Below are 25,671 nucleotides of genomic sequence, written 5' to 3'. Positions count from 1 at the left end.
GACAGGAAGGCTGTTGCAAGGTCTGATATTGGCGTAGGCTCACACCACACATCTAGCACACACGCACACCTCCAGTAGCACGAACACCACACGCACAACAACTAATCTGGGCATGTTCTAACAAGATGTTCTTCAGGAGGAAGATCTCAAAATACTTCTCGCCTCCTTTCAAAGAGCTCAATGTCATAAAGCAAACAAAGGCTCAAGAAAAGCTCCCAACCACATGACGAGAAACAACTTAGTTGCTTCGACAAATCAAAGCGATGGAGTCCTAATTCATATTTTTTTTTTACAAAAAGTATAGTACAGAGCTATCAACTGAGCAATTTAGATCTACTCAGACCTTAAAATCAAAAGTACAGATTAATGCTTATTATGGGTATGCATTAGTTGTGTTTTGTTATGCCGATAAGTATGTATGGTGTTCAAATAAAAACATTTTGTCTTGGACAACAACGAACTGACATAGATCAGATGTGTAACTAATATATTATCAAAAAGATACTAAACTTGTGTCGGCATATAATTTAGTAAATAGTTCCAATACAAATATGAAAATTGAGAAGCATAAATAGCCAGGTTCCCCAACCAATCAAGACGCTCTAGCAACTCATCATCAATGCCCTCAACATGAACAACACAAAGAACACCTACACTGCTGTCAAGGCTTTACGATGCATTCATGAACAAGCAGAAGCCACCCTCAACATGAACTACAGGACGTTCACAGTTTCATACCTGCCTGAAAATAAAATCTTTCTTTCCTTCAAGAAATTTAATCAAATTCTCCTTCTTAGTTGCCTTCATGAACAAGCAGAAGCCACCCTCAAACACGTCCTGCAGTTCATTCCAAATCAAATATGATTACTTAACATAAGAGAGAAGAGCCCAAGAAAAGAAAGAAAAGAAAATAACCTGCAAACTGAAACGTGGGTGGAGACAGAGGCGATATGAAGCAGACAACTCCTATCCTTATTATTGATGTTGTCGGAGGCCTACGGGATCATAAACGACTCTAAGACCTTGTTCGGTCGATGGCTCGATGCTCCCCGATGCAGTCTTCCACAACCCACCTTTGGTGCCACCGATCCAGCGATGCCTGATCCCGGCCGCGAAGCCGAGCCGTAGGAGCCATTGTACTCCACACTGCAATGGCAATTTTAAATATGTTCAATGGATATACAGACTGCTACAACCCACATGTATTACATTTTAGATGGAGTTTTAATATCTGTTTTTTCTTCACATTTTGTACGAATGCTGGACGTATCCAACTCCATTCTCTACAAATTAATATCTTTGCCTGCACCCTTTATTGAGAAATCAGATTATATAGTTGCTTAGAAAAATCATATGCATCGCTAATTTATTTTCAGATTCTATGCTAGGTGCACATATACAAATTCCTTTGTTTATCCTGTATGCTTCTCGATCCTAACAATGGCAAGTTATGTTTCTTTTTAGAAACAGTATTTTGAAGAAAAAAATTGAAACGTGAGAGCAAGATAACATAAAAACTTTGCTTCATGGAGAAATGTTTGAACAATAAATTCTTGGACAAAAGAGTAGAAGGATCATAAAGATTCATACTTGTATAACATCAGGGTTTTCACTTGTGCAAGCTTTGAACAGAGAAGGAAGATATGCGTCATAATACCTGAGAAGTGAGAACCAGATAACATAAAAACTATCCTTCATGGAGATAGGTTTAAAGAATAAATTCTTGGACAAAAGAGTGGGAGGAGCATGAAGATGTTACCTAGCTGTCGCTTCTCAAGAGTGTTCTGCAACATCACCAAAAACGCATAGGGTAACTCTTCTTTGTCCTGATGTCTTATCCTTGCCTTGATAGCTAATATTTAAAAAAAAAAAAATACCGTGCGACAAACTAAAATCATATATGATATGAACTAAACTGAAAGTATCTCAAGCTGTATATTTTTACCAATCGGTTATGCCTTTGAAAATATATTTCAGAGCACGGCAATATAGAAGTAGCATGGCATGCAATTGCAGCATGATTATCCCAGTTGTCGAAAGTGTAAAACCTACTTGACAGATAAGCTGCAAAACAGCTAAGGATATGAACAACCAGCACAATTAACTGAATATTCTGAAAAGCTTCTTGAAGCATGCAAAGCAAGGCATGGCAAAGGTAAGAAATTCTACAATTAGTTTATCCAAGAAGCTGGGTATGAAAGGTTAAGCATAGCAAAACAAGGATCAAGAAGTTAAAACACATATATGCTGGAAGCATAGTTGAAGGACAATAACAAGCTGCACCTTTTGGATTAGCAAAACAGAGCGCCGGTACTTGTTCTTAGAAGGATAATACTACGAAACATATAGCAGCGTATTATGTGCACAGCAGCTGTAAAATCAGTCAATATCTTTTAAGTCAGGATAGTAAATCATAAGGAAATGCATTAGTTCTACCAAGATACCACCATTGTTGATTTTAGAACACGAATACACTCATAATACAGTCTATTAATTATATAAGAAGCTACATATATATCAGGAAATAAGCATAGATTTGCAGGGAGGAGAGCAAAAGACAGCACCTTAGTGCCATAGTGGAATTTTACAATTTCAAAATTGTACATGCCCTGTAATGCATTACCTTGAGACTGCTACTACTACGTATGCTCTGAACTGGCTCCACACGTGCACCCATATGCTATGCCGGTTATTCTTCTGAAGATCCTATACGCCATTAAATGTTCGTTAAACAACAACAGTTATGACAGATGCAACAATACCTGGTATTAGTAGAACGTAGACTGAATTGAAAAACTGCAAACCTATAAGCTACAAGTATAACTGGATGGCAAAACTGCAAACATGATCAGCAGCAAAACATTGACAATTCATTGTTTTCCATAATTATTCCCTAAAACTGAAGATTTTCCATGCATACCTTCAATCTTCATGAGTTTTGGACAAAATGCAAACACAAGTGGCTTGAAAGCCCACCAAAAAAACATAAGAACACCTGAACAGCAAGCCAGCAGAAATTAGAGATGCAAGAACAGCTGGTACTGACAGCAACATAGCAGTAGATGAAAAGAAAAAATCACCTTAATATCAGTAGCTTGACCGGAAGTCTCATTTATTCCATACTGCTATTTTGACCATGATAGCCAAAATAGCAGAGTAGACTGCCACGTCTTGATGAATATGCAAAATATGAAGAAGCCTATAAGATCGAACAAACACCTGCACACATAACAAAAACAAATGGTGATCACCGGTTTTGTTGGAAGAAAAGAAGATAGACTTGCAGAAGGCATTGGTTGATAATGATGCCGATTTTTATCAATTTGTGGAAAGAAAAGGGGTGTCGAGAAACAAATCTTAAATAATTTCACTACCATTGAGAAGAAAATGGAAATCAGATATGGCAGGAGTAAAAGTGGATTTTTTTTGCGGTGAGTATAAGTTGAAGTGTATATAAGTTGAAGTGTATAAGATGAAGATTCCTGCAGCTAATTTGCATGTAATGGCTCCACCTGAAATTAGGACCAAGAACCAAGAGGGAGCCCAGTTATAGTTCAGTTCAAAAGTATGTTGTTCCTGCTTCGCATCAAAGAAAGGTGCTGAGAAATCTCAGCCAGGAAAGTATTTTGGGTGCCCCCCATGTGCTTAATCCCCATCTTGGTTTCTGCTTCTCCTCTCACATTTACTTTGCTTCAACTAAATTATCTATTCTATCTAATTTCTGGTTGCTAGATAGATCAACTTCTCCTAGTTCATACACTTCTCCATAAAAAATCCCCAAATATTGCTGTTATTAGTGTGTGGTGAAATATCAGGGCCAATCAGCACACTTTGTGTCTTATCAGATATAGTACATCAGGAGTAAAGTTCCAGTTTAGATATACTTACGAGATTTAAGTACAGGAAAGAAGACCAGAACCACAGCCACATAGCAGGAGCTCCAAGGCATTGTCCTGCACGGTGGATACATCTGAGTTCAGCTCCCTAATGGCCCTTGAGCTGATCAAGACATCCAAGGATATATTAGTGAGTTTCATTAGTAAATTAGCCCAGCCACTCTGCATTTCGGGATATCACTGTACACCTACTCATATAAAGAATAGTTACAAACCAGTCAACAATTAACCCACCAGAACAGGGTTAAATACTTGAATTAATCACATAATCAGAGATGATGTAAAAAAAAATATAAACTTTTTTTTTTGAAAAAATGCTCTCAAAGGAGAGAATTAATCAGATAACCTTAAAGAAACTTAGTCCGACAATCCCGTTGAGCCAACAAACGCTCTCAAAGTATTCATCTCTAGGAAAAGAACAGAGGCCGCTGCCGCAGAGGCCGAGATCGTCGTTCGGGATGATGTGTTCGAGGCTGGGACAGAAGGAGATGGCATGCAGGCGAGGGCGGAGGGAGAGGAAGGGGACATGGGGAAGGCGGCGCACCTTTGGCACCGCGGGTGCACGATCTCCCTCGTCTTGCTGTCGTTGCAGACCAACTTGCCGCCGATGCAGCGCCTCCGACCACTTCATTGTCCCGTCACCACTAGGCCTGGCCACTGCCGCCACTCCCCGGTCCTATGTTAGATGGGCATGAAGACAGATTAGGAGTGGAGGGGAAGAAGGATAGAGAAGCTGGTGAATTACTCACCGGAGTCGCCCCTGGGCTGCAGATCTGGCGAAGAAACCAGCTGGCCGCCCATCCCGCTCGCCCCCTTGACTCCCATCCCGCTGCAGCTGCAAGGCCCCCGGAGAAAGAGGCGGAGGCGAGGAGGCGGCGGTTGCGTTGGCTTGTGGAACGAGAGGAGGTCGCGTGCGTGGGGGGAGAATAGAACCTGATTTTTTTGGTCTCTATTTCTGCCAATACGGGAGCGACTCAGGGCCAGTTCTTTTGGCCAATTCTCCGAAAATTGACCCCCTCCCCAGCTTCTCCCAGAATTGCCACTTCATCTTTTTTTACAATTCCTAGCTAATTAGCTCTCGGAGAAGCTGGGGAGGGGGTCAATTCTCGGAGAATTGCCCAAAAGAACTGGCCCTCAGTCCCTCCCACCCAATCGCAACGCGTTTTTTTTCATCTCCTTGTGATGACGTGTATAGCGCGAGAAGGCCCCTTTGATGTGTACCTTATTGTTTCTAATAAGCGTGATCAAGGCTTGATTCAGTCATCCAAAATCGCGGCCATAGCCAAGAAACGGATGGTGGATGGCTGCCATCAGGTCTTCTTTGATGATATTCCACGCCTTCTGAAAGAAAAGACCAATAAAACCGCCCGGCCCTGGTGCGCGATCCGCTGGCATCTCTTTGATCGTGGCCCACACCTCATCCCCCGTGAACAACATGTCCGGATCAATCAAGTTGATAGGTTGTATCTCAAGGAAGTCCAGATCAATAGTGTTCTCCCACCCTCTTGCCGTTCCCAGTAAGTCTTTGTAGGTTTGGAAAGAGTTTCCTCCTTGCCGATCTGGTCCGTAATCAGATTTCCGTTGTGCATGATTGCCGGGATGAAGTTTTTCGTCTTCCTTCCATTAGCCACGAGGTGAAATAGCTTGGTACTCGCGTCGCCCTCCTGTAGCCATCTTATGCACGACCTCTGCCTAGCAATCGTACACTCGAGCGAGGCCGGGCCCAGAGCTATGAGCTTAAGTGTTCAACGCAACCACCTCTCCACTTCCATGAGAAAGCGTCTTTCCTACGCCACGTCAAGCTGGAAGATGATCCAGTTAGCCATCGTAATCTGCAGCTGGACGTTGGCGATCCTCTTTTGTCCCCAGGCAGTTAGGTACCGAGCAATTAGGTGCCTGCCGCCGTTGCCGGGTGGGACACGAGCTTCAAGGCGGAGAGGTGGTCCGGAGAAGGAGGAGGGTGACGGTCGCGGTTTGTCGTCGTCGCTGTCACTGAGGGGCGGAGCGTGGATCCTAAGCACTGGGGGAGGGCTGCGAGGAGCATCGCTTCGTTCGCCGACGATGGAGGTCGGACGCGGAGGAGTTCGGAGGTCGGAGGCGGAGATGGATCTTGGTCGACGACGCCTGGTCGGTCGCGAGAGAGCGAGCAGTCGAGGGTTTTCTCCTTGGTCTATCGACAACGGGCGAGCTATCCTCAGGATGGGCCGGGGAAAGGCCAGGGGTCTTTCCCCTTTGCGGGTCACCAAATGACGCTGTCTAATTCTAAAAAAATAAACAAAAACAAATGGCGCTGTCTGCTGCCCCGGGCCAAATCAGCCCATGTTTATCCGACCAAATGAGCCCTTAGAGTATGTTTGGGCGACCGTCATCGTAAGATTTGGACCGTCCAATGGTAAATGTCCTTGTGCCAAATCCACACTAACCAGCCTCCCACAGAGACCGTCCAATGGTAAATGTCCTTGTGCCAAATCCACACTAACCAGCCTCCCACAGAGCCAAACCCCCGCGCACCGACCGAAACCAAAACCCTCGACCCGAGTCGCCTCCTGCCCGCACCCGGCACCTCTCTCTCCGCCACCGCCACCGCCACCGCCGCCATGAGCGCTGGCTGGAGGACGCTGCTGCTTCGCATCGGCGACAGGTGCCCCGAGTACGGGGGAACCGCCGACCACAAGGAGCACATCGTGAGTTCCCCTACCCCTCTCCCTCCCACATCGCCACCCCTTCAAAACCCTAGCCACCGGTCACAGTTCTCTGTGCGGAACACTCAGCTCTTGGTATTGGGGGTGCGGAGTGGAATTGGTATCGCGGCGGCTCTCAATGTGCCAACCTGGCTGGCAGTATTAAAAAACAACACATCACGGTGTGACTCCGGATGGGGTGCTAGTGCTTTTTTAATCACTATTGTTCTAGGGCGCCTACAGTTCCCTGCCTGTTCTTAATTATCCAAAAGCTTTGCAGCCTTTGCTTTCGTCATCTCATTCCTGCCAATCTAGTATCGTCGCTCTCAACAGTTGGATTTGGTTCCCAGGCCGTTGGATCTGCTTCTTGCATTTAGATACAGCAAGTTGGCTCAATATGATAGAGACCAAACTTGGGTTGCGACGTACTACTAGTGCCTTAGGAACTTGTCTGCTTGCAGTGTTGCACATCTGCTGTCACAATTCAATTTCTGGCCATGACTAAAAGTTTGGACCTTGTTTGGACGGTTGCCAACTTTTGGGCATGCCAATTCCCCTTTGCCTACTCTAGTACATTTTTCTTCCCAACACTGGCCAATTCATGGGCAAACAGAACCTTGGCCAAATTTGTTTGTTGGACAAGCCCGAGCTCAAACCAAACACATCCTAATATCCTATGACTACATATTGGTGTTACAATAATCCTAGGATAGTTCCAGGGTTATTATTATGTTAAGAGCGACATAAATCGTTTGTCACTTTATCCTGTTTCTAGTTGAACATGCCCTCTAAGATAAGTGAAATTGTGGTACTATTGGATAGTAGTATGTAATGATGAAGATTACCCATCTCTAGGTATAATCCTGATTTATTGCAAAATGCAGTTTCAATCAAATGATTACTAAAGGGTTCCAAGCAAGTTCATAGACACACACATTTTTCCTGTGATTGTTTGTCAATATTTACAACATCGCAGTTGTTCCAACTAACGCACAATGGTCTGAATAGAATGTTGCATTTTTTCATCTATCATGCCATGTTTCTTTCGCACCTGTTCTGACCAAGCATTGGCTTCACAGGAAATCTGTTACAATGTGCTTTCTCGTGAATATGAACACTCCAAAGATGATATTTTTGAGGTTGGTGTCCAACATTCTACTCTGTGTTTGTTCATATTATTGTGCTTTTACTATTCCAATCTGGCTATCTTTTGATAATCTATAGTTTTAATTCTACGAAGAAGCATTAGTGCTTAATTGGTTCCTTCTCAGACATTGTTCAAAGAAAAAAACGTGGAGTATGGATCCTACATGCTGCATCCTGTAGCATTTGCTTACCTCTTCAATGCCTTCGATACATATCGCCATCTTATATCTGAATTTATTTGAGGTGCTAACTAAATGTACCTTTGTCCAAGCAGTTTCTCCTTCAGTGTGCAGAACAATTACCTCACAAGATTCCTTTCTTTGGAGTTTTGGTATGCAGCTATTTCTATGAAGCCTATACACTCTGCTAATTTATGTTGTCTTCTTTCATAAATATTACTCGTGGATCATTTGAAGTTCTTATTGAATCTCAATACATGTTTGACTTGTTGCTCATGCTTTGAATGTCCTTATTATTTCTGTAACAAAGAGGGAAGCAGCATGTATATCAGCATTATAAACAACATATATCTACTATGCATATTTATAGTTTTGAGTTTCTGGTTGGACTTATGAAACAAAACATGGCCCTGTACAAGCGTACAGTTTGGTCATATACGCCACAGTTATAGTTTGTAACCCTGATCTAAAATGTGATCTATATGATTGGTGACTTTACATTGTGAGTGAACTTTGAAGTTCACATATGCTTTGGCTCATATTCTGTTGGCCTAGGTCTTATCATGTTTACACATGATCTGCATGTTATTTTTTAATCTGTGGGTAGGATTTTGATTATTCTAGTGCTCATGTATGACTGCTCATTTATATATCCTCTCCCACGCAAAGCTTGCCATGCCAATGCAAACATACTATCTTTTCATTATTTCCACATGTGTTGTGCAACAAACCTGCTACTTATAAATAAACAGAGATCAATTGTGGTCTCTTGATCCCCGCGGTACCGTGTATGCTATGGTGGGCGATGATGTCCAGCCGTTTGCCAATACTTCTACGATTTTATTCTGTTGGCGTATTCTTATGTGCATCTATTCGTGAGAGGAGGGTATGTCTATTGTTTTAGGTCAAATGATGAATTAATCGCAAAAAAATGGACGCACAGTAATTTTGTATTTGAGCAGTTATCTTCCATAAAGAACTGGTCTTTATTTATGGCAGTTGGTTTTAATACCTTATGTACCTAACTTTGTAATCTCACATTAAATTAATTTTTGAGCTACATGTTTTAAGAACAAGATGCTGCTATATGATCTCTCTTATTTAATTGAACTAAATCGTTGTGATGGTTCTGCTTTGTTCTTTTGTAATGTCAGATAGGTTTGATAAATTTAGAAAATGAAGATTTTGCCAAGGGTATCGTGGATGCAACACAGGCAAACCTACAGGTGTGAATCTTTGTTTCTACATCACAGAGCATGGCAGCATCTGTTAATCCTTTCTCCCCCCTTGTTCAACTGGAGAAATGTTCTCTATGATTATATTCCAGCATTATTGACTTATTATGCCACTGGACTTCTTTTTGCCAACTTTGGTCCCTCTTAAGATCATCCTAGCCTTGTAATGACTCATTGTAATTGCAGGATGCTTTGCATACTGAAAACCGTGATAGGATCAGGATATTGCTGCGGTTTCTCTGTGGCCTGGTAAGTTATGTAGTAGTTTTGGGTTGATTCTCTTGCTCATCCTTTTCTAGCTGCTACCATGTGTCCCAACTTGTGATTCTTGAATATGTCATACCTGACATATTGACATGTTATATTGGCAACACATGTTCATGAATAATCGAGCAGTGCTAAAGGTGTTTAGTCTCTTCCTGTTACACTAGTCATGTGTAATTCTAAACTAGAAGTACGAATAACTATATGATAAAATTGGGAAGGGTGCTGTTCTGAGGGAAATAATAGTTGCAAGGTCTCTTTGGATTGTAGGAATGAAACACAGGATTTCGATGGGAATGCAAGTGCAAAACTGATGATTGCAAAACATAGGAAAGCTGCAGGGTAGTCGTTTGTGTAGGACATAGGAAAACTTCCTTGGTTACTAAGCAAATCAGTAGAAAAGAAGACGGAGTGGATGTCAAATTCCTATAGAATTACGGGCACAGGAAAGCAATCCATACAAATTCGTTAACTTCATTCGTATAATCAAACGGGCCTCTATAGGGAAAAAATCCTAAGTAGTTGCATCCTCTAAGAATCATACGATCTTTAAGGCAGTAGTGTTGCATGCATGTTAGTTATGGCTTATTTGTGTAGCTTCGGCTTCTCCAGCCCAGAAACTGAAGCAGTACAAGTCTAGAGATATGTTTTTTTATGATTTATATCATAATTTGTATAATTTATGATTGTAGAACTTGCATTTGGTCAGCATATTGGTTTGCGCGATATCATCCTTATGTTAGGCTCTGATATCTCCTATTGCTCCCTGTATTGAGAGCTTATAACTGTTTCCCCTTTGTATTTTCCTCGCTCTCTAAGGGGTTTTCTGCATATTGTATTGTACCACACTTGTGTACGTGTATATATGTTGTCCTATGGCCACCTAGATATACAAGTTGCATATTTCCTAACATGGTATTAGAGCATTAGTTTTTTCCCCGCATGCTCAACTTGTGCTCTTTCCGATCCTGTCTCGTGCACCGCCGCTACCTTTCCCTTGCCGGCAGCCGTTGTTCCTTCTCTCACGCCGGCCACCGGTCCGCCTATTCTCCATGCGCGCCTCCTGCCGTCGTTGTTCCGCCCTCTTGCGTATCTCGCCCGCTCGTCAAGTTGGCCAAGCAACCTTCCACCAATGCGCCGTCTGTGCCTTCCGCAAACACGGCCCATGCCAACACGTGCTCCTCGCCGGCTTTGCGTTTGACCGCGTGCGCTGTTCGATCCGCTTGTTGTGTGCTGCCCGACCCTTCTGGTGTGCCTCCTCTCCGGATCGAGTTGGCCCTGTATCAGGTCAAAGCCCGTTGGCTCGTACGAGCTTGAAGCTCCGCTGTGTGTTGTCCCACCCCACCTGTAGGTCGTCAGATGTGTATTTCTCGGGATGTGACTTTTGATGAGTCTCGTTCCTCTAATCATGTCCATCTTCCTCGACCTTTTCAGTGGAGGATATCTTAGTCCTCACTTTTCATGACACTCCTATCAATCCTGTTGAGCCCTTGTCCATCTGTCCTACTGCTCCTGATTCTCCAACTATTGCATATTTGATGCCGCCATCTCCTATGGCTTCGTCACCTCACTTATCACAGGATTCTACACCTTCATCACCGGTGGCTTCCCCATCTCCATCACCTGAGTTTATTCCGGTGATTCCTCCTCGTATTTTTCCATCTTTTCCTCACTTCTATACTCGCCGTTTGTATGTTGTGGATGTGTCTACTAATGTGCCATCTACTTCTGATGTGCCATGTTCCTCGTCTCATCCTACTTATGGCTTGCGTCCTCGTCTGCTTCCGCCTGTTGACCGCCTTGGTTTTCTTAAGCCGACTTCTTATCGTGATGCTGTTGTTCATCCCAAATGACAGCTTGGAATGGCAGGCACCGACACGTGGGATCTTGTTTCTCTTCCTCCCTGTGTTTGTCCCATCACTTGTAAGTGGGTCTATAAGGTTAAGACTCGCTCCGATGGTTCTGTTGAGCGCTACATAGCTAGTCTTGTGGCTCGTGGCTTCCAGCAGGAGCATGGTTGTGATTACAATGAGACTTTTGCTCCTGTGGCCCATATGACCATTGTTTAAGAATGCCTTTCTTAATGGTGAGTTGCGTGAGGAGGTTTACATGCAACCACTGCCTGGGTATTTTGTTCCTGACTGCATGGTCTGCCATCTTCGCCGCTCTCTCTATGGCCTTAAGCAAGCCCCTCGCGCCTGGTTTGAACATTTTGCCTCTGTGATGACTGCTGCTGGTTTTTTAGCGTGTGCTCATGATCTTGCACTGTTTGTCCACCTTTCTGCTCGTGGTCGGACTCTTCCTCTATATGTTGATGACATGATCATCATTGGCGATGACCCCGAGTATATTGCCTTTGTGAAGGCACGCCTTAGTGAGCAGTTTCTTATATCCGATCTTGGCCCTCTTAGCTATTTTCTTGTGATTGAGGTCTCTTCTACCTCTGATGCCTTTTTTACTTCCCAAGAAAAGTATACCCAAGATTTTATTGCTTGTGCTGCTCTTACTGATTATCGCATTGTTGAGACTCCCATGGATCTCAATGTTCATCTCCGTGCTACTGATAGTGACCCCTTGTCTGATCCGACGCGTTATCGTCATCTTGTTGGGAGTCTTGTCTATCTAGCTATCACTTGTCCAGATATCTTCTATCCTGTCCATATTTTGGGCCAGTTTGTCTCTGCTCTCACTTTGGTTCACTATAGTCACCTCCTTCGTGTTCTCTATTATCTTTGTGGCATGATCTCTCACCATCTGTTCTTTCCCCGCTCCAGTTCATTACAACATCAGGCCTATTCAGATGCTATGTGAGCTAGTGATCCCTTAGATTGCCGTTCGCTTTCTGCTTACTGTTTTTTTGTTGGTGGTTCTCTCATTGTCCTGAAGAGGAAGAAAAGGCTGAGTCGTGAGCTATGGCTCTTTTGACGGCAGAGGTGACTTGGTTACGGTGGTTATTTCAGGAGTTTGATGTTTCTATCACTACACCTACTCTGCTCTTGTCTGACAGTACAAGTGCTATTAGTATTGCCCGTGACCTTGTTAAGCATGAGCTCACCAAACATATTGGTGTTGATGCTTCTTTTGTGCGCGCTGGTTTGCAGGATCTGGTTATTGCTCTTCAGTATGTGCCTTCCGAGTTACAGTTGGCGGATTTCTTTACGAAGGCCCAGACTAAAGCAAAGCACGGCTTCTATCTCTCCAAACTCGTTGATCCACCATGAGTTTTAGAGGGGGGTGGGGGTGTTAGAGTTATATATATTTAGCCGCGTTCCCCTTTTTATTAAGGGGTTTTCTGCATATTGTACCACATCTGTACGTGCATATATACTGGCTTATGGCCACCTGGAAATACAAGTTGCATATTTCCTAACAACAACAAGTTGATTCTGAATGCTTTTGCTTTGTTCTTGAAAAGAGTCGAGAGATTTCTCTCTGTCCTCCTTCCTTTCATGGTAGAATTTTTTTCTTGTATTTTGCGCTGTATAGACGAGGCAATTTGTAGTGTTTCTGTTGTTTCAACCTTTTCTTCTTGTAACTGTAGAATGTGTGTGTGTGTGTGTTTTGTAGATGTGCAGCAAAGTTATATCCCCAAATTCCATTATTGAGACATACGAGACACTTTTATCATCTGCTGCAACTATATTGGATGAGGATGCTGGAAATGCTTCTTGGCAACCACGTGCTGATTTTTATGTTTATTGTATTTTGGCTTCCCTTCCATGGGGTGGTTCAGAATTGTTCGAGGTAATGCTATTAAACTATTCTGGTACTGTTTAATCTTTATTATATCTGGATCTTGTTTATTGTGAGACGGTTATTCATTTAAGTCAGAGAATAATGGTTGTTCTATTTATATGAGTAATATCTTTTATTTATGGTCATGCATTACCTTTGGTGTCCAATTTGACTGCTTTAGCAGCAACACATGATTCTTGTTCTCTGCTTGTATGAACCCCCATTGGCTTTATTAAGCTACTTTGATTACTCCCCTTTTTTGTAGTATGTGCGGTTCAATTTGAATGCCTCTGTTACGCTGGCACTGCTATTTTGCACATCTTAATAATTAGTGTTCATGCACCTTTTCTAGTTTTTGATCTTTAGAAGGGTATCTTCATTATTTTCTAATGTTGCTCTATATCATTCCGTCATCTATTTGAAAGCTGCACTATAAGCATCCCAACATATTTTCAAGAAGTGAAATAGGGACACTGCTCCTCTAGTAAGTAGCAAGACTTGTGCATATGAGTACCCACTGACCTTGAAAGTTTGTATGTGTCTGCACCATAAAATGAACATTAGCCATGATTGCTTAGACCTTCTGGAAGAATGCATGAGCCACATTTACATTCTGGGGGTGGGTGGGGTACTCCCCACCAAATTATTGTTGCAATGCAAAGTTATAGGCTCCTACAATGTACTCCCATTCTTGAATTGTGTATTAGAAAATTCTGCAGACATGAATCGGTGGTAGAATACACTGATGAATTCTGACATGCAGCAAGTCCCGGATGAACTCGAGAGGGTTCTGGTTGGTATACAGTCTTACATAAGCATCAGAAGGCATTTTGATGATATTGCCTTCTCAGTCTTCGAGACGGATGAAGGCAACTCTCCCAATAAGAAGGTACTGGCAATTTCTTGAATGTCTGAACCTTACACTGGTTTATTTCCTGAATTCCGATCCATTTAACTCCTTTTATGATATTTTGATCAGTTCAGTAACTTATATTCTTTGTAGGATTTCATGGAAGATCTATGGGAGCATATGCAACTTCTTTCTCGTAATGGATGGAAGGTTAAAAGTGGTATGTCATTACATGATATAAAATACACACGATTTCTTACTGAAATAATACGCTGTTGAGTTTTAATATTCAAGCAGTATAGTGTTGAATGATAAGATAACTTCTTCTTTATCCAGCTCAGGACTGTATACGTAATTCCAAATGTGCAGTTTCTTAATTTGTTTTGCATTCTGTTTAATTGCCCCTCGCAGTTCCAAAACCTTACTTGTCGTTTGAAGCTCAGTTAGTAGTTGGAAAATCTCACCGTTTCCACCCAGTTAGTTGCCCACCGCCTACTTTCACGATGTCATCTTCTGAGATATTAAAAGGGCAAGAGAAGCATGAAGCCAATCTAAAGTATCCTCAAAGGCTTCGTAGGCTCCATATATTTCCAACAAATAAAGCTGAGGTAAATCGCAACTTTATGTATATACTAGTCCATTGAGCATTGTTACATTTAATGTTTTCATCACTGTCTTTTCTGTAACGTATGTTAACTAACATGAAATTCGCTATTACTTGGTTTTATGTTACAAAGTTCACCTGTTTATATACTTATTATGAGGCAGACACCTTTATGCTATGTTCTAGTCCATTGATCATTGTTACATTTAATATTTTCATTGCTGTATTTTTTGTAATGCATGTTAACTACATGAAATTCGCTATTACTTGGTTTTATGTTGCAAAGTTCACCTATTTATATATATACTTATGAGCCCTAATCAGCTATCATTTTCTTACAGAATATGCAACCTGTAGACCGTTTTGTTGTTGAGGAATACATATTGGATGTGCTGCTTTTCTTCAATGGATGGTCAGTTACAATTTTTTCTCAGTTCTATTAGTGTGTTTGACACTTGTACAAAAGCTGCGATTGTTAGATGTCAGACATCTGTTTGTTAAGTTGTTCATGCATGACATTGCTGACACCATGTACTCATTGGATTTGCTTGTCAGTCCTTAATGTGAATAAATTTGGTGTTCTCTATCTTCGTAGTGCTGAGTCTTATGTTCTCTCCTTGGTTAACAAAATTGGCTGTATTTGGATGTGTTGCTTTTGTCTATCATCTCTTGTTAAGCTCTAGAATTTTGGTCTATAAACCTTGCTCCCAAAGTATGCAGTGGAGGTGTTCTAACATCTGTTTTATTTTTGCTAGAACTAATCCTGTTTTATTACTTACAGCACCTTGCTGTAAATTTCTCCCAACAGTGTGGCAACCACGGTTGTGACGAACAAGTTGTTTGCCACACACGTGGCATCAAATAGGGTATAGGGGTAATAAAGTGTATCATGCCAAGCCAAAGGTTCTGGAAAGAACTAAGCACAAGCCTAACAATGTCAAAGTTCCTAACTCAACAACAAACAAACTACAACAACAAAGCCTTTCAGTCTCAAACAATTTGGGGTAGGCTAGGGTTGAAACCCGTAATATATCGAAACTAAGTCATGGTTCTGGCACGTGGATAGCTAACTTCCACACACCCCTGTGCATGGCTAAATCTTTGGTGAAGTTGCCTAACTCAAGTGTGACATTTTTACTTTGCTGCTAGCATGCGGAAATATCATTTTGAAGACAATAATTAGGGTTGACAACTTTTCTCATGCCCATCACGGGAAAATTTGTTGAATTTTGTGTTAATATTTGCCTGCTGAATTGTATTATTTTGGTTCTCTTACTAATTCTATCATGGTTATATTTTTCTTTGAAAGACAGTCGCAAAGAATGTGCGTTTTATTTGGTCAGCCTTCCTGTGTCTTTTCGGTATGAATACCTGATGGCTGAGACCATATTTTCACAGGTATTTCTGAACTATCTTTATTACGTGTGTTTTAGACTATTATTACTAGTTTCTGCATGTCTGCCTTCATGTTAAGTGAACTGTTATCTTTAGTTGTTGCAGAAGTGAATCTTCATGTTCCACTCTAAATTTCTTGTATGGCAATGATTTAACTTAACCACAATGAAATGGGTAGTAAACCTTGCTTTTCTTGGTGCATGTGTTGAGTTTCGCCCAAGCATTTCCAGTGGATCTGCTGAATATGACCGATTGTTTGGGTGTGCTGATCTGAGCTAATTGTGGATTAGTTTGGAGATATTATTGTGGTAGTAACACATAGTTTATATTGAGTAAGGTTTGAAAAATTACGTCCAGCTGACCAACATGAATAAGTTCACCTAAGTTCGCAAATTTTGTTCAAGATCCAATATTTGTGTCTAGCTTTCTGCTTTTCCCAATATATATTTCCCTTTATAGAGTATATGAATTTTTATGATCTTATACAATTATGGGCGGCTCAACGAACTGACCTTGTCATACAAAAATGATCCTACCTTAGATCATTATCTTGCTAACATTGTTTAACTATCCGTGGTATTCTGAAATATAATGATGATAAACCTAGAAAAGCTGGCTGGAAAACTTCAACCTGCCATGAGTATCTCTGAACAAGTGTATTACTTCCGTGCAATAGTTTCAGCAGAGTTTAATGTACATGTATATTAATAAAGAAGGACAAAATCACTCATTTAGGTACTAAAGTTAAACCCTTGAGTGTTCCTTCCGAATAGTTGCCAGTTTGCCATTTCTGTCTTCATATTGATCTACTAATATTGTTTGGGGCAATTATACATGTATTTCACAATACTAGAAAAAGAAGACATGGCCGGCATGAATTTGGTTATTAATAAATCCAAATTGTGACTCTTCAGGCTGTTTTCTATTTAGTAGCTGAATTTTAAAATTCCTTGGAATACTGTCTTGATTGGTAGCGTGCCAACTATTTTTGCATTTTATCTGAGGTGTTGGTTCTGGGCTTTATGATACCAAGTTGTATCCTGGTTCTGATGGATTATAGACACTAACAGTCTTAACAGTTACCGCTATATTTTTATAAAGATATAGTTAGGATACCTAGTGCAATATTTATGCATGCATTTTTTCTCCATTATCCATTATAGCGAGTATACTTGTCAAATAAAAATGAATCTTTTCTTATGACATATTGATATTCTGCAGCTACTATTGCTGCCGAATCCACCTTTCAGGCCAATCTACTATACATTGGTTATCATCGATCTTTGCAAGGTAGTTCTTCTTTAATGCTTTGAGACTGTTTAGCTGATATTTTGTGTGGTGATGAGACCAGTATGCAATGTGAGATTTAAAAATACATCATTGTTAATGAGCACATCAGCAGACCTAAATACTCCTTGAGTTCTATCATGGCCATGCAGATTTTGGTGCATGGGTTGACCAAAATTCTGTTACATAATTGTATGGTTATGATGAGCACAGTTGTGAAACCACAGTTCCTTTGTTTCGTCAATAGGACACTTATGATTCATTCATAACATACTTAAACATACTGTTTACTATTTGTGTTCGAAAGAATGATATTGTTATGATCTATCTGCATACCAGATTCCCATTCCATACTTGCTTATGTTTTCATCTATACCATTACACCTTTTATTTTTGGTAAACTATTGATGCCATAATTTCTGCCTGTGAAATGCGAATGTAGATCTGCTCTAGATCTTTGAACCATATAATCAACGTAGATGTGGATGTTAAGTGTAGCACCCTCAAATTGATAGGTTCAGTGTATTTACTTATTTGCAAGTAAGCTTCCACGAGCTAAGGTAATCACGAAGTAATCAATTTTCTGTATGGTTTCATAGCAAATCTGAGTCCTAGAAAAATAATTGAGCTGTCTATTAGTGAGTTGGCTACTTAAACAACATAAGCTTTGGATATGTCATATATAGGATGCATGTTACACTTTTCACGTCTGTCAACTCACCTGATTGCGACATTTACTAGTCTGTTGAGTTGATACCTGGACCATCAGGGTCATCACCACAAATCGTTATTTATCCTCTCGCCCAAAGATCGGGACACCACTTATCACATCAACACCATACCATTACCAAGTGTTCTGGATGTCTTTGTTCAACATTTAGAGAATAGGCAACACATGGTTCGCGTGCAACCTCCCGTAGAAACCGGCTGGTTACAGTTTTACCTTTTTTCCTTCCCATAAAAGAAAATTGTTTTACTTTCTTCCTTGAGGATGAGTGGACCGAGTCTAATTATCTTAACATATCTTCAGGCTTTGCCAGCTGCATTTCCATCTGTGGTGGTAGCAGCAGTACATGCTCTTTTTGACAGAATAAGTAACATGGATACAGAGTGCCGCACCAGACTTATCCTATGGTTTTCACATCATTTGTAAGTTCATTGCCATGTATTTGTTTTGTTCACGAGTGTTCCTGCTTTGTTTATTTGGCCTAGTATGAGTTTGTTGGAACCTCTTACTGCAGCCTATTGGCTATTGCTACTCTTCCTCTCGATGTTCAATATCCTAATGATGACCCACTTCTGCTACTGCTTAAAAAAATCCATAAAACGTTACATACAATGCTAGTATAGCTTTGAAACCAATTGGTTTCAGAACATAAATTTTCTTTTCACAAGTTTGATCTCCTGTAGCACTGAAAACAAACTGCAACCTTGTACTGCTAAATCTTAATGACATTATCTGCCTACGCAGGTCAAATTTTCAATTCATTTGGCCTTGGCAGGAGTGGGCCAATGTGAAGGGCCTACCAAAGTGGGCTCCACAACGTGTTTTTGTCCAAGAAGTACTAGAAAGGGAAATTCGGTTGTCCTATTTCGAGAAAATCAAGCAGGTTAGTGACATATGAGACATTCCTTTTCAATAAGGAGTTTTTTTTTACAATTTATTGTTTTGTGTTAGATTTATGCCTTGCCACTTTGATTTGGTAAAAGGTCCTTTTTACTACCCTGAAGTATTACAGTTGATCGGATAACCCCCTGATCTATATTTTTGGTTCAGTTCACTCTCCTCGAGTTTAACCCCTTACCCTAGTTTCAGACTCTTGTTTGACTGATGTGGAATGGTTCTGCCACGTGGCATCATACATGAACAATGACATCATCAAAATCACACAAGATCCTGCCAATCTGCCAACTGCAATATCTTCTTCAACCTTTGTTCCTTCTGTCTTTATTTCTCACCCCTTCTGCCCATATCTTTCTATTTTGTACCAAGCTCATCTGCTCCTCGCAGCCAAGAGTGGTAGCATGTGCATCCACCAAGCAGCTGCACCAAATCTATTGCCGTGGAACCAATGGTCTCGAGCACCATGTGCCGAAGTAGGGGGACAATAACTGCTCATTTATCAATAGCCGTGGTAGTTCCCTTTGTTTCCCGTCGTGCACTCTACACCTATCGTGATCCTGCTCAAGAGACGCTTCACCCATTAGTAAAGAGGTGGGAAGTGAGCACGAGCGATGAGATCTGTGACTGGGAGGTGACTACTGGCTGAGACGGGACGACTTGTTTGGCCGTGTCCAGAGTGGCCATTGAACTCTGCCCAACCAATAGTCGTGCTGACATACATCTTTGTCCAATATTGTGTGCCTCTCGTTGCCTTTGCTCATATTGCATCCTCAATCTTCTTCACCCTCAATCATTTCCACAAAATTGTTCTCCCATCATGTTTATTACATCCGGATGACATATGAACCTGGCATGTGTATCATGCCCTTGACTTTATCAGTACCTAATTCACGTGCCTGGTTAAACTCAGTTGCCTGCCTGCTCACAGAAGAGCATTGTTGGCTTGTTGCGTGTGCAACCACTACTTTAGCTTAACGGCATTTTCCTTGTTCCAGTTTAACAGCATCCATGGCCATGGCGTTCCTCGTTGTCTGTGTTTTCTGGAACGATGTCCCCATCCATGTATGCATTCTTTTTTGTCCACAGCTCTGAGTCTTGTGTACTTATTGCCCACGTCAGCAAAACCACAATATGAAACCAGAGTAGGCGGTTTAGTAAATGGTAACTGAAACTTTGGGGGAGAAAACTGAACCAAGAAATAGATGGGGCAAATACTTCAGGGGAGTAAAAAGGACCTTTTTTGCTTTATATTTGTATATCCTTCTACTCAATTGTTGTGTGGTTTGGAAATGGTCATTTGAATTGAATTTATTGCCTTTATTGTTTTGCAGAGTATTGAAGATGCTGCTGAGTTAGAAGGGTTGTTACCCCCAAAAGCTGGTCCTAATTTCAGATATCATACAGATGAAAGCAAAGAAAGCACCGAAGGCCACAGGCTATCCAAGGAACTTGTTAGCATGGTTAGAGGAAGGAAGACTACACGTGATATTATTTTGTGGGTTGAGGAACAAATAGTTCCTGCAAATGGGGCCAAATTCGCAGTTGATGTTGTTAGTCAGACACTTCTTGACATTGGTTCAAAAAGTTTCACCCATCTTATCACTGTTTTGGAGAGATATGGTCAAATAATTTCCAAACTGTGCCCAGATGAGGAAATGCAGTTATTGTTGATGGATGAAGTCAGTGCTTACTGGAAGAACAGTACCCAGATGACTGCTATAGCTATTGATAGAATGATGGGTTATCGCTTAATTTCCAACTTGGCTATAGTCAAGTGGGTTTTTTCTCCTGCTAATGTCGATCAATTTCATGTGTCGGATCGTCCATGGGAGGTAAATTCTTATCCTCATACTAGAAGATACCCTGCGCGTTGCTGCTGGATTTTGTAGCAATCAATCTTTTTTGATTAATTTTTAGGAGGTCCATAGAATCACATTGGTATACTTGTAGTGCTAACAACCTAAATTATGCATTTTGTACAACTACCAAATATAAATTAAAGGTTAAAGGAAGTCCATAGCAAAAGTAGGTAAATCATACGAAGAGAGCCATCTTGAATCATTTATAACCACCCTTTAGTTTGGTATACTGAGCAAGAATAACCCAGAAGAAATTAAAGGCTATGATAATCAGTGTGAGCATGAAAATAAATGATGGCATGAAAATAAATGATAGACCAGAAAGAATTCAGAAATAAAATTGCAAATTGTTAGGATATCTTACGTGCGTATCCTGCAATTTGCGCACCTATATTTATGGCATGTTATGTCCTATGTGGATTCTGTAGAGGACAAAATGAATAAAATAACACATCCCATACATGAAGCTGTTTTGGCAAGGAAAGTAATGTTTTATTGGTGCCAAGCCCTGAGAAGGCAAAGATAAAGTAAATATTTTGAGTCAACGAATAAGGATATGGTGAGCTATATATTCTGCAAGTAAATGTTTGCATCAACCTGTTTTATTTTTTTTGATCGTTCAGTTAGTATGATGTAACAACAACATTAGGTAATCTGCGTTGGGTATTCCTTTGCACATGTGACAGACATCGGCAAGTAAATATTTGCGTCAACCTATACTATGTTTTTTAATCATGTAGTCCAGTTAGTACTCCCTCCGTTTTTATTTAGTTCGCGTATTAGATTTGGTCAAAGTCAAGCTTTGTAAACTTTGACAAAGTTTATAAACAAAGATATTAACATATACAATAATCAATCAATACCATTAGATTCATTATTAAATGTACTTTCACATCATATAGATTTGTTATGGTAAATGTTTATATATTTTTCTATAAACTTGGTCAAACTTTACAAAGTTTGACTTCAGTCAAACCTAATATGCAGAGTAAATAAAAACGGAGGGAGTATGATGTAGCTAGCCACAGCATCAGGAACACCATAAAGGAAATCTATGGAAAGTGAGAATATAAAAATGAACACACAAGCGCACTTGCCTCGGTGGTGATGAAAGGCAGCGGCGACCTCATGTAGTGCGGCAATCCTAACGGCTGTGTGAGAAAAAAATCCTTAGAGGTGGAGGATGCTGCAGCTTTGATCCTGGCCGGCCATGGATTTGGAGGAAGATGCCAACAACCATTTGCAACAGCGGCGGTAGAATTTTATTTAGGGTCTGGAGGAAGCAGTTTCACGTGGGGATTACAGAAGGGAAGGGGAAATGGAAGAGGAAGGGGAGGTGGAATGGAAGAGGAAGGGGAAAAGTGCAACCTTGTATTCAATCAAACACTAATTGATAAGGCTGTCTAAACGGACGTACACCACTGATGATCTTCTCAACAAAAAAATATGATGGGGAAGAGATTATGCGTGACATATGAATGGAATTCAACAGTTTCCTTTTTTTAAGATTGCCTCCAGTAGTATCCTTCTAATAATGGGATGCATGTGGTTTGGAGTAATGGGCTGCATGTGGTTACCAACTTGCTAGCAAAGGAATATTAAACACACATAATTAGAAGGGGCTACGCTCAGAAGATTTTTTTGTGGAAGGCTGTTGAGAGTCGTTGACGTGGCAGATTGCTGAGGTGGATAGGCTGCATGTGAAGAGAAATCATGTAGTGGGGGGCTCCTAGATATAGTAGATTTGTCTACTCTAGATTTGCATGTGTCTGGATGTTATATGCTCATGAAATTTACGGCACATACAAAGATATTTTTTGCCTTATGCATGCATGTTTGGTGTTATATTAATGCTATGTAGCCTTTTCTGCCCAATGCAGCACATAATATACTCCCTCTGTCCCAAAGTATAAGATCATTTTTGACACTAGTGACAAAAATGATCTTATATTTTGGGACGGAGGGATAGTGTAAAAAATGATCTTATACTTTGGGACGGAGGGAGTACTTGTTATGATTTTTTGTTCAATCTGTCTGATTGGCATGCCCTCTTAACAGATTCTTAGGAATACTGTTAGTAAGACATACAATCGAATCAGTGATCTTCGGAAGGAAATTCAGACACTGAGGAAAAGTATTCAAGTTGCTAAAGAGGCTAGTGCAAAAGCCATCAAAGAGTTGGAGGAGGCTAAATCAATACTTGAAATCGTAGAGGGCCAACCTGTGCCATCTGAAAGACCAGGCAGGCTGAGACGGCTTCAAGGTTTTGCTGACAAAGCAAAAGAAGAGGAAGTAACTATTGAAGAATCGTTAGACGCAAAGCAGGCTCTCCTTGCCCTGGGGCTTGAAGAAGGCAAAGTATGCTACTCTCTTATATCTTATTTCTGTAAACCCTTGCATATCTGTTGATAACTTGATATACATATTTTTGTGAACTTAAGTTTTCTGTGGCACTTGCTTTTGCTATGAGAGTTTTGAGCATCTCACATCAACTTACCATTATCTCGCCATTGGTTTTCCAGGAATTGCTTAGGTTATTATTCAAGAGCTTTCTTGATGTGCTTACTGAACGCCTGCCACCTGTTTCTGCTGATGGAGATGTTCCTAACCTACGCACTGGAGATCCTAATGTAACATTTCCAGCCAGTGATCCTGAAGCGGCAACTATGGAGATAGACAATGAAAATGGAGCAGATAACAATAGGTGAGTTTAATACACAGTTTCCAGTACTTCTTTCAGAATGACTGCTTCTGGCAAGTTTGGATTTACATTTTTGTAGAACCAGCCAGATTACCTTGTACTTCTGTGGACATTTATTTTGTGGTGGGGCTTGCTATGAATAATTAATTTGTGTTTAACACACAACACTCACTGGGAATCGAGTCTGAAATAATGCAACGGATATTGGTTCATAGATGAATGAAGACCTGCTCATTAATACCATTATCGGCGTACAACCCAGTATTTACTAGCCAGTGTGCAGTGATGCACATGCTGGTACGAGTTTTACGGCCTCTGCTAACTTGTCGTTATGTTTTGACAGTCAAGTGAATCGTGAAAATACGGAAGCTGGTTATACTATTGGAGAGCTTGAGCAATGGTGCCTATGCACATTGGGGTATCTAAAGTCATTTTCTCGACAGTATGCAACAGAGGTAATTACTGGTGTTGGTCGTTTGAACTGATAAATTCATAATCACTGGTTATTTCAAGTTTCCATGAGCATAAACTGATTGATTAATAGATATAAAAATACATATGATATGTTGCAGATTTGGTCTCACATTGGCATGTTGGACGATGAGGTTTTTGTTGGGAGTATTCACCCTCTCATCCGGAAAGCCGCATTCTCCGGTTTGTGCAGACAGATGAACCAGTGAAGGGTTGTAACTCAGCTTTGATTCCTGACCATCCTGGTCTTGAAAACGACCTGTAAAGACAAGCTGTAACAACATTCTTGACTAATTCTGACATGTGGGCAACACTCGCACCCAAGAATTTCCCTGTTTGGTAGTTATGTTGGTCAGTGTATGTGGAGCTATGCATTTTCATTTGTCTGGTGTCAGTTTGGGTGGAGTAATCTTGACGTGTATTTAGCCTTTTTGCAAACTCTCCTGCTTGAGACATGAAAAGGTGTTTGATAGTTGAGGGCCATTGGTTGTGCCTTTAGATTGAACATGTGGAGCGCCTGGAAAGTTGGACTGTACATAGACCTGAAAATGGGTTCGGTTTCAAATGGTAGTTATTGGATATATTGCTAAAATATAGTAGAATAGGTGAGAGGTCAATTCGCTTGATTAGGATCACTTGTCCCCCACCCCCCTCCCCTATTGAGTTGGCCTTGACATCGCTCTGCCTATGTTTCAAAGCAGCGTCCCTGTTTTTATATAGTACGCCAAAAGCGTACGTTAGCTTTATATTTACAAGAGAATTAGATACTGCAGGCCTCGCGTACTCTCCCCTACTCCGAACTACCTAGCGGACTACTCACTACCAGTTTGCACTCCCCTCCCTCTCTGGCAATCGCCCACAGGTGTCGCTCTCTAAGTATAATCTGTATTGTGCCTCTTTCGTTACAGATATCATTCATGGGCGCGCTTGGTGCCTCATAGCTCTCATGAGCGCGATAGCTTGCCGGCAATTAGCACCCGCTTGTAGCAGCCACGACGTCGGCTCATAGCAAACCGGCGGTGAGTTTGCAGCGATTGTGCATGTGTGAATCCTACAAGAAGCTGCGGTCGGCCAACTTGGTGAAAATGGACAAAACTGGCCCTTATCTGAAACTTCCAACACAAAATGGCCTCAATCTGATTTTTTTTTCATGAAATGACCTTTTTTGCATGACGCCCGGAGCTAGAGCGCCATGCTAGATAGCATGACGCCCCGGGCTAAGGCGTCATGCTATTTGGCATGGTGCCCTAAGCCGGGGCGTCATGCTACATGTCGCTACCATGGCACCTTAGCCCCGGGCGTCATGCTCTCTAGCATGGCGCCCTAGCCCCGGGCGTCATGTAAAAGAGAGCCATTTCATGATTTTTTTTCCAGATTGAGGTCATTTTGTGTTGAAGTTTCAGATTTGTTCATTTTCACGCCAACTTGTAACACCACTCCAGTGTTGACCCTTGGTTTGGCTTGCCGTGTCCATGCAACACGGCCACACAGTTAGACGGTGGCGAACAAACCAACCTGGGTCCCCACGGACCTTATTGAGGCTGCATTGCAGCACCAATGGGGCATGGTGCTTGCAACAAGCTCATGTGTGAAATGGCGGGCTGACTTGCAGCACCGACCGTCGTCTTTGCAGCAGTGGCGTGGAAGCTCCTCGGTCGATGGCGGGAGAGAAGTGGGAGAAGGAAGGAGGCTCTCTGAAGCACCGGTGCATGCCCGCGGTGGTTGTCCTGCAACAACAGCTATT

At 41.4% G+C, this 25,671-nt stretch overlaps 1 protein-coding gene and 1 long non-coding RNA gene across 18 annotated transcripts in view; one reads left to right on the top strand and one right to left on the bottom strand.

Annotated features, from left to right (window-relative positions):
- Positions 1–4,818, bottom strand: part of LOC119285645 — an 8,445-nt gene extending 3,627 nt beyond the window's left edge. For 11 of the 17 annotated variants that reach the window (XR_005139592.1, XR_005139593.1, XR_005139602.1 and 8 more), the window contains exons 1-9: positions 4,646–4,818; positions 4,441–4,572; positions 3,889–3,999; positions 3,081–3,219; positions 2,921–2,995; positions 1,760–2,706; positions 1,591–1,657; positions 916–1,146; positions 739–837 (exon numbers count right to left, since the gene is read on the bottom strand). This is a non-coding gene — a long non-coding RNA (uncharacterized LOC119285645). The remainder of the gene's footprint in view (positions 1–738; positions 838–915; positions 1,147–1,590; positions 1,658–1,759; positions 2,707–2,920; positions 2,996–3,080; positions 3,220–3,888; positions 4,000–4,440; positions 4,573–4,645) is intronic. The other 6 variants (XR_005139607.1, XR_005139598.1, XR_005139596.1 and 3 more) reach the window with 6 other exon arrangements.
- Positions 4,819–6,390: 1,572 nt separating this feature from the next.
- On the top strand, positions 6,391–24,432 carry LOC119285644 (nuclear cap-binding protein subunit 1). Its single transcript, XM_037564982.1, has 19 exons — positions 6,391–6,580; positions 7,657–7,716; positions 7,998–8,054; positions 9,057–9,128; positions 9,324–9,386; positions 12,969–13,145; positions 13,900–14,025; positions 14,140–14,206; positions 14,398–14,594; positions 14,932–15,002; positions 15,904–15,988; positions 17,207–17,275; positions 18,303–18,421; positions 18,744–18,882; positions 20,228–20,728; positions 22,814–23,113; positions 23,278–23,459; positions 23,800–23,911; positions 24,029–24,432. Exons 1-19 carry the CDS (start codon positions 6,494–6,496, stop codon positions 24,134–24,136), a joined length of 2,592 nt encoding a protein of 863 aa, XP_037420879.1. The 5' UTR covers positions 6,391–6,493; the 3' UTR covers positions 24,137–24,432.
- The last annotated feature ends 1,239 nt before the right edge of the window (positions 24,433–25,671 follow it).

Source organism: Triticum dicoccoides, chromosome 4A (assembly GCF_002162155.2).
Source record: "Triticum dicoccoides isolate Atlit2015 ecotype Zavitan chromosome 4A, WEW_v2.0, whole genome shotgun sequence".
Lineage (NCBI taxonomy): Eukaryota > Viridiplantae > Streptophyta > Magnoliopsida > Poales > Poaceae > Triticum > Triticum dicoccoides.
Note: the sequence above shows the minus strand (reverse complement) of the source record. Positions and strands in the feature narration are given on the sequence as shown.

What these genes read in the sequence shown, in the direction of transcription:
- LOC119285644 (XM_037564982.1), top strand. Translation starts at nt 6,494, where the DNA reads ATGAGCGCTGGCTGGAGGACGCTGCTGCTTCGCATCGGCGACAGGTGC. An exon ending in GTGGTTCAGAATTGTTCGAG is followed by an intron (nt 13,146 to 13,899) that starts GTAATGCTATTA and finishes TCTGACATGCAG; the next exon opens with CAAGTCCCGGATGAACTCGA. An exon ending in TTATCATCGATCTTTGCAAG is followed by an intron (nt 17,276 to 18,302) that starts GTAGTTCTTCTT and finishes ACATATCTTCAG; the next exon opens with GCTTTGCCAGCTGCATTTCC.